Source organism: Lindgomyces ingoldianus (genome assembly GCF_010093535.1).
Source record: "Lindgomyces ingoldianus strain ATCC 200398 unplaced genomic scaffold BDR25scaffold_19, whole genome shotgun sequence".
Lineage (NCBI taxonomy): Eukaryota > Fungi > Ascomycota > Dothideomycetes > Pleosporales > Lindgomycetaceae > Lindgomyces > Lindgomyces ingoldianus.
This window is the reverse complement of record NW_022985180.1, coordinates 1,151,749-1,160,912: the sequence shown is the minus strand read 5'-3', so window position 1 is coordinate 1,160,912 and position 9,164 is coordinate 1,151,749. Positions and strand designations below refer to the sequence as shown.

Here is a 9,164-nt window from a genome sequence, read left to right as displayed (position 1 = left end):
CACTTATATTAAAAAAAATAGCTACATTATTACTAGATAGCAGCAGCCTTTAGAGATAAATCTTAGCTAATAAAAGTTAAAAAGAAAAATAACTCTTTACTTTAGCCTTTAAAGCTTTTATTTTATTTAAGAAGAAAAGGTCCTTTTCTAGGTATTTTATATAATAAGCCTTTAGTAGGTCTAATAACTTTTAGATATAATCTTATTTAAAACACTTCTTATTTATTACTCTTAACATTTCCTTTTGTAAGCAGAGTTCTTTCTAAACCTAAGCCTATTACTTGTCCTATAATGTGTAATCTTAGGCCTGTAAGGCTTTAGCCTTTTAAAGAAGTGTCTCTCTCTTTTTTTTTAAATAATCTTATGTAGTGTTAGAAATAAAAGTGTTGCACTTATTATACTTTTTTACACACTTAACACATTTATCTAAGGATAAAGTTAACACATAAGACAACTTTAAAAATTAGTAAGCACTATAAGGCTTTATCCTTATCTAATAAAAAGAATTAAAATAAAAAGCAACATAAAGATAATAAAATAAACAGAACTAGTAAGCTATTTAGTATAAAAAAAATAAATGTTAGAGACGCCTTTTAGTAAGAGAACGCACACCTTATAAATAAACTTTTACTAACACAGTTATGTAAGCAGAGCAGTAAGGACGCTGCTAGGAAGGAGGGGCAGCGTGTTACAGTCTACAGTTAGACCAGCGTAACTCCACCAGCAGTGCTCCACAATCTAGCTAGGTTGGGACAGGGCTTGCTTAGAGACCAGTTAGAGGACACAGAGGCAGCACAGCTGCCTAAAGCTATAGAGGAATGCATTGTCTAATAGGTAAATAAGCCTAGGGAGCTAAAGGGAGCTTATAGAAGCCCCTCTTAGCAGGCTCCCCTAAGCTCCTGCTAACTCCCCTTAGCGCCCTAGCGCATGTATATAGTTCCCACATTAAACAACCTTTAGAAGGGGTGTTTAACATTTAGTTTATTTATTATATAGACTAAGTAGCATTTAGCTTTCTAAAGAGCTATAATACTATTTATATATCTTACACTATATATACCTCTAACCTTGTCTAACAAGGACTGTTTAACCCTGGCCCCCTACTGCCGCACATAGGGCAAACCACAATCCGGTCACTCTTCATTCTCCATTAGCCCAATAGCCTGTACGTAGGACTGTACACCCTACCGGATTGGCCCCTTCCACCCGTCCTACTCATCCCCTAGGAACATCATCAGACCCGAGTGCTTCCCGAAGCAAGGATTGTAACAGTGCCGGCAGACTAATAGTTAGCGGGCTAGCTGCAGCTGGCTGCCTGTACCCTTGCTGCTTGCTTTCTACATCCTGTTTATCACACAGCTGACACTAACATGACGAAGATTTGTGAATGATCTCTATTAGTGGGGAGACATTGTTTCGGTCACAGATAAATGCCTCTTCGAGCAGGTTGTGCAACTATTCTTTGCAGAGAAATTGGACAGGACCCGACACGCTTACCACTACAATAATCTTTTCCATTTTCAGGAATTCTTCCAGAATCTATTATCAGATATGGGAGTTGATCGAGTCGGTTCTGATTGGCAAGGCACGACTCGACTATCTGTTATCCAAGCTCGCCATACCGAAGCCTTTGGACTTGGATCTCGTAGTTCTACTAGTTCTGCGCCGGCCTCTACCTTCTCTCACTCTCCTAACCCCGAGATACCCGCTCACCGTCCCGAAATATACAGAGGAAAAGAGAGCTGGAACGCGCATGAGATCAAAGTGATCGAGCTAGCTTCGGCAGTTATCTCTTGTCTAGTGATATGTGTTTTCCTAGGTAAGCCTTTTCCTATCGCGAGACAATCACATTTGACCGCCGATATCAGTTTTATACCACCCAACAGCTCATGAGAGTGCCACATTACTTCTGTAGAAACACCCTTGTCAGGGCTCGGAGCTCTCCATCGTTCATATGCGTAACTGCATACTCCTCGCCGGCTACCTTGGCCTGTCAACGCACACGACCAGCAACATCTATTTCGGCGACAGCATAACTCCGAAACAATCACGCCCATGCTGAATATGTGGAAAGCGCGAATGGAATCTGAAACGGTATCAAGATATACACAAGGCCGACATGAAAAAATTTGACTGCCAATATTGCGCACGCTGGTTCAGCCGAAAAGACAATCGCGAGTAACACGAGAGGAATTGTCAAGGGAAGGGTTGTGCATACATGGAGCCCGCTGTTGCACCGAACGTTCCAAACCCAATATCAGATCGGCCTGCGACTTCAGGGCCCAATGCTGCCTCAGAGCAGTTCGGTCTCACCACGGCAAGCCTTGCCATGGCCGCTCAACAATTTACAATGCTAGACTGCTCCAGCCTGGCGGTTGATCCGTCAACAATGACCATCGACGTTTCGGCGAACCTTCACTCCAACGCACAGGATCCACTTCCACTTATGGGAGGTCTTTCCCTAGCAGGGCTCCACACAGGTATGGCAACTTGGGAAGGGTATCAAGGCTGTACCGAATTCGAAAATTGGGAGAAGGCCTTTGCTTTTACCGCCTACTTTGACGAAACATAGTCATTTTCGCATGGCATCTCCCTCTGCACTTTCCCCCCAGTGCTACTCTCTCTTGAAAACTAAGCTCCATTCTATGCTCTCCCAACGTCCAACCCTCCGATCACCCCTCCCCTTCAACGTCCTCACTCTCTCAAGCCATTCCTCTTTCTCCCACTTCGTCAACCCATTCTCCTCGCCTAACTTATTCTGCACCCCCACCCTTCCCCGTCTGCTCCGGCCCACTAACCTGCGTCCTCGAAACCTTGCCCCCAGCCACCGATCCCGGCCTCGCCCACCCTACACCAGTAGCCTTCACCTCCCCCTCCTCCGTCACAATCGGCGTCGCGCGCCACGGCTCCCCCGGCGCAATCCACATATCCTTCCTATCATGCCAATTCCCGCTTCCCCAACTTTCAAAATACTGACTCGTCCAATCGCAATCCAGAAACTTACCACTATCCCACTCCGCCAGCACATCCTTCACCGACAGCGCCGCAAACTGGCGAAAGTGCGCTTGGGAGATCGTTCTGTCGGTGGAAGAGCACAGGTTGTTGCGTGAGCACGCGTTGAAGTATGCGCTAGAGGGAGCGGTGGCCATCCAGTCAGCGTTGTACGAGGAGTTTGCGTAGCGCCATTCAGTGTGGTGGGATGCGCCGATGCCGAATTCGGTAGGCTGCGCGGTCCATATTTCGCTCTCTCCTTGCGGGAATGTGATTAGAGAGGTTGGGAGGGCAGAGGAGATGTTGTAGTGCGGCGAGCGGAATTTGTTGCTGTCGCGGTTGCCGAGGTATGTTGATACGCGCACGCCGGTCAGGAAGTGGTAGACGGAGGGGCTGGTGAGTGTGTGGCCAGAGACGACGGCCGTGTTGGGCAGCCATGGGATTGTACGTGTGCCTCCTGCGCGGCGGGTAGCGTTTGCGCAGAAGGTGGTGCCTATGAGAGGGGCAGAGGGCCAGTAGTAGATTGCGTAGTCGTCTACGTCGAATTTGCAGCGTTTCGTTTTTGCGTTGGGGGACGGAAGGTCGATGAGTGTCTTGCACGTGGGCTTCATGGGCCAGAGCATGTCTTCGGGAGTGGTGGTGATGTTTGCAGACGCGGAGGCAGCAGCCTGGCTTGTGCGCCAGCTGTATACAGAGTGCAGTCTGTAGCACACTGTTTCAAAGTCGTGGGCGAACGTGCAGGGTGGGTAGGGTTTTGTGTTCGCGGTGCTCCAGCTGGAGAGCCACGAGGGGGAACTCTGCCAGTAGCTATTGTACAAGCTGTATGTGGAGAGGAAGCTTGTTGTTGCGCAGGTTGTGTTTTCGGTGGGCAGGTAGTTTCTGGTGATATTATCGCAAAGGACAGTTTGCGGGCCGGAGTATGTCGTCGTGCATTCTGTATTGGTCACTGGGTAGATGGTTGTGTGGGGAGTGGGAGTGGGGAGCGGGACCCAAGGTGCCAGGGTGAATATCTGCCATTGTATGTAAAGGTTGATGGCTGCTGCTGATGCCCATGAGTTGTAGCATTGGAGGTTTTCCTTTGGGATATCGTCGAATTCAGGTGGTAGTGGGCCTAAAGTGATTGATGGGTTGGGAGGTGGACCATCGCTGGTCGCGGTGGAGCTAATTGTTGAGTTGGAGGACGGGATGGTCGCTGTTGCGGCTGCAGGGACCTTGTGTAAGAAGCGTGCTCAATTGTAGCCACCGGCTGGGGACGTACTGGCTTGTGGTAGCGCGGTTACCGGCCATATTCTTATGATCAAGATTCCGATAAGAAGAAATGATGAAGCCATACAGTGGGACTTGCGCGACTAGTTCTAATGTGAATCTCGGTGGATAGAGCTCCATTCCGTTAGTTTTTCCGCCGTTTCCTCACCTTAAATGATCCACTCATTTCCTTAACGCAGCAAATGCCAAGGCGAAGCTGTTCTTTTTCTCATGATCTTGTCACCCTCAAATAACAAATACGATGTTGAAGCTTGCTAGTAGATGCGCGACACAGTACACTCATATCTAGCGACTAATTCCGGCTGGGTGCCGTTGCGGGTCCGGGTTCGTTTGTAGAAATCCACCCGTATCAGAATCCTGCCGCTCATATCCACCTTCGTTTTCATCTGTAGGAAATCCTTCGAAACTATAAATAGGATTCCATCAGTCCTTGCCCGGCGCATCTTGATTGACTGGCGCTTAACCGCCCACCCTCGTGCTACCTCCGCTGTCTTTCAGTTTGGCACGACAATATACCAGCGGACAGTGAAAACCCAACGAATTAGCGCGGGTCAATATGCACATATCTAAATGATTGTGTACGGGACGATCATGCAGCCTTATCGGTGAGTGTTAAGCCAATGGGCTCGGCAAACGAAGGCCAATGAGGACAGGCCGATCACGTGCCACAGCTCGCGAGACCGGTTTGTGGATATGTTCCTGCGCCATCGAGTAGAGGAGTGAGATCACTCGATTCTACCGAATAATCCATTGAAGTGCCCGAGGAGGTCCTGGACGTAAAGGCTGGAAGTGAACGCCTCAGCTCTTGTGCCATGATTGTCCGCGATCAAGGCAATAGTCCGAAGCCATCCCTCAGCGAGCCTTGTCTAAATGTACATTGTAATACACGGATATAACTAAAAGAAGTACGCTAGAGTACGTCTTCGAATGCATAGTCCGACAATAGAACATCCAAACTTGACAATCTACGCCCTACCTATCTTCCTCTTTCTCCTCCCCAAGCCCACGCCAAACCTCCGCAACAATCCCCCCCCTCACTCTCTCGGGTACATTCGCCGCGCCAAAAACAAGCCCCCCATCCACCGCAATCGCCGTCACGCTTCTCCTCCTCTCCTGTACCACGCGAATAATCTCAGGACCCTCTGCTGCGGACACAATATCCTGGAACGTCTTGTCCGCCATGACGCCATCGCGGGCAATGGAATACGGTCCGATGACGAGGACGAGAAGGGCAAAGGCATTGGCGAGCGTATAGGGGATGAAGAGGCCGTAGGGCTTGTAGGAGTAGCGGTTTGCGGGGGTGGAGAGTTCGATGGAAGTGGGTTTGGTGTCGCTGTTTGTGGGGTGTGAGTAGCTGAGCAGCTAGTTGGAGGGAGTAAAGAGTTCCGCATCAACCCGACGCTAATGTTAAAACTTAATTGTTCAATGAGAACATCCAGCGTCCCATTCCTCGCTATGGCCTTATCCCTCAATCCCTGATCGCTCAGCGTCCCGTTACGCTCAGGCGTCTTATACAGCGCATTTTCCGCAGACAGATCGAAGAACGCATCAAGATCAAGGCTTCCCAGAAAACTAGTCCGTAGTATCTGTGACTCTAGAACTCCTTATTGCGCCGCGAGCGTGGTGTTTGACGACTGCGAAGAGTTGGATACAGGGGTGTTGACGTACCACGAGAATTGGCCGATAAGCCGGTGGCATAGAATCCACATGAAAGACGAGTATGCGTGTTGCGCCATGTTGGAAATTGTAGAGGTGCTGTCGTGAGGGTAGGGGACGAATTCGTTCACAATGAAGGAGCCGGCTATATTTTGGAAGCCGTGGTCACGCTCGATGTGGAAGTCGTAGGCTGCGTTGTAGAGCGAGCAGACTTAATAATGGCGTTCCTTGGTTCTGATACCGGTGTCGCTTACGGTAGGTCGAAGGAAAGTCATCCATAGCTCGTTAGTGGCGTTTGAGGGCGACTGCTGACGGGGCATTGACACAGTTACGAGCTGCCCTGAACCGTTGCATGTTGGAACGAAGCTGAAGTAAGTATTGTTCGTTTCAACTACCACTCCTTTATTGCTCGCCATTTCTTCTTCCAGAAAGCCCTTGATAAGCTCGGTTGCCAAAGCGTTGGCCCCGGCACATTTGACCAGTGGAGAGAAGAATTGTATCGAGTGAATGGAGTTGTTGTACGTAAATCCGCAGGAAGTATTTCTCCCAGTGAGGCGGTACCAGTTGCAATCAGAGCGAGGGTAGTACGCGGGCCAGTGAAAGTCCGACTAGTATCGTCTACATACTGAGTAGTTCCTCTAAGCAGAGGCGGCGAATACGCATACTTATGGCCGGCGCTGCTGTTGGCGATATCGGGATAAGGCATAGACGCATCTATCAGCTGACTGCTGAGGCTCTGATATACGGAAAGGGTTGCGGGTGTGAAAAAGGGCGGTAGGAGAAGACCCCTAGTCGTGCGTCAGCCTCGTCGCAAGGGATAAGCGTGAGAGCAGTGCCTCAAGGATGAGCATTACCATGCGAAAGTAGCCATCACATAGCCAATTCGCAGTTTTCGTAGAAGCTCCACATTTAGCAGAGACAGCACCGAAGTGTCTGCTCCGAAGGCGGCATTGAGCGCACCCACTGACATCGGTTCTCTTTTCACAGTAGCCTACAACCACTGCGTACGGCAGATCCACACACTCGCACCCAGGCTGATTTGGGATATGAACGCAAAGGCCGTCCTGAATCTGTCTGCGTCAGGAACTCACAAGTGAGGCACAGCGTGTTACCAGGAGTCTAGCCGGATGAATCCCCGGTCTATATTTTACGTCGCACTATCCCAGACAAGCACCAAAACAATCACACAGAATTGCATCTATTAATTCGATCCTAAGCTTTAAACATACGAACCTAAGTTTCTCCTGCGCATCCGGACTCCCCCACAATCTTCCCGTTTAGCCGAGGATAGAAGATGCTGTGAGCCAAGCTCATCGCCAACCCGAAGACAAAAAATATCATCATCAATAAAGGCGACTTCCAATGACGGATGTGTCGCGGACTCCAAATATGTCTGGCAGGAGGCGGAAGCGGAGCATTTTCTGGGAGAGGTTGATCGGGGATCGTTGTGGGGGCCGGCGCCGAAGGGCTTGCAGTGGCATCGGCGGTCGATCGCCGCTGTTATAACGTCTTCACGATTCTCCATAGAGACAGATATTGGATTCCCTGTGCCTTGAGATTGAGAAAGAAATGTTCCACGAGGGCTTTTCGCGTTGCATCGCAGCCATATAAAGCAGTGTGCAGCCGGTTGCCAAGCAGCTGTGCAAGTGAAGGGCGCTGAAGGCAATACGATACGCGATCTCAGGCAACGGCATCGCATGACTCGATATCGCATGGTGGCTGCTTGACGTGATATTCATTCATTGTCTTTCCGAACGCCATGTTACCATGGAGGGTGCAACCTATCCCGACTCTCTGTTGAATTCTAGGAAAGCTTGGCACGGGGCATCGCGATTTTCCGCCCGACGCCTAATTTTGTATGGGAATTGACGGGTCGCGAGGAACGCGTCGATGCCCGTACAGAGCCTATAGGACATCCAAATTGAAGTGAGGCAGTTCGCTTACGCGTTTTCGGCCTATACTGACTTTTCATGGTGTTGTAGTCGCCCAATTGCCTCCCAGACCTCCCGAGAGTCGTAGAACGCGTCCAATATAGTTACCAGCAGGTCGCAGAGCCGCAAGACGCGTAAGTCGCCTAGGGCAGCTCACTTGAGATCCCCGGGTTTACGATTCCTGTAGAGTCTCCAAGTTGCGAGAGCGTGCGCCCAAGCTGGCTTAAGAGACCAAGGCGGCCTAGTTATTTGCTTCAGCGCCAGCGGCGGCTTTAGCACTCAAGGCTGAACTAGCGTCTAAGACAATGCAGAAGTTAGGTGAAGCTAAAGAAGACGCTAGCGCTAAAGTTAAAGAAGACGCCTACGCTAGAGCTGATAAGAGCGCAGAGGCTGAAGTTAACTCTGCTAGTACAGTCGCTAGACGCTGCTTAGAGGGACAAGAATACTATAAGCGCTAGCAGTAGTTCTTCGTTGCTTAAGGGAGTGGACTTTATGGCGCCGCGTGTCAATACTAAGACACTGCCTGTCGATCCTAAGAAGACTATAAAGCAACTTAACAACGTCTTAGCTTTATATAACCCAGCGCTAAGCAGAGCTAAGCTAGTCTTACGCTTGTCGCTGCTAATTGTAGCATGTCTAACAACTGCTTGTGTTGTATTGCTGCTTGCTTAGGCGTTAGCTTGTCTAAACAACTTGTTAATTCTATTTTTATTGCTATCGTAGTCTAAGCACAAGTATACAATAGATATTAACCTAGATATAAAGATTAATAATAGTAGAAAGTAGAGTATAAGAAGCAATATTAGTCTAAGTTTAATAAAGCGCTTATATCTTTTATTAAAAGTAAAATTTATAAGCTTCTTATGCTTAAAGCGTTTAAAATTAAAAATTGCTAGTATTACATTACAACTACAAGTTAGACAACTAGAAAGGTTATATAAACACTATAGATTTTGTGAGAGGTATCGAGCAGGAAACACAGGTCACAGAGAGGGAATGCAGGATAGGGGGTAACGAGAGTAAACCTTAGGGTCGGAGGCAGAGGTACGGAGGCCGAGGAGCCTATATACCCCATGCCAAGCCTAGGGTACTCAGGGGTTGGATAGCTGTAACATAACCGTGACAGATTTAATCTTAGAAAAATAAAAACTATGTAACAATTACGTAACTAGAATAGATTAGGTAAATAAAACTGCTAAAAATTTTGCTTCTTTAGTAAAGCAATTGTTATCTTAGTAAAGTAGTTGCTAGCAACTACTAGCTAAGAATAACAACTACTAGCTAAGAATAACAACTACTAGCTAAGAATAACAACTACTA

The 9,164-nt window shown here is 48.4% G+C and overlaps 1 protein-coding gene across 1 annotated transcript; it reads right to left on the bottom strand.

The window, feature by feature from the left end:
• Positions 1–2,753: 2,753 nt before the first annotated feature.
• BDR25DRAFT_343567 (uncharacterized protein) lies at positions 2,754–4,377 on the bottom strand (the record flags this gene model as incomplete). The annotated part of the gene is made up of 2 exons (XM_033693838.1): positions 2,754–4,137; positions 4,250–4,377. 2 exons carry the CDS (start codon positions 4,375–4,377, stop codon positions 2,754–2,756), a joined length of 1,512 nt encoding a protein of 503 aa, XP_033546766.1.
• Positions 4,378–9,164: the final 4,787 nt, after the last annotated feature.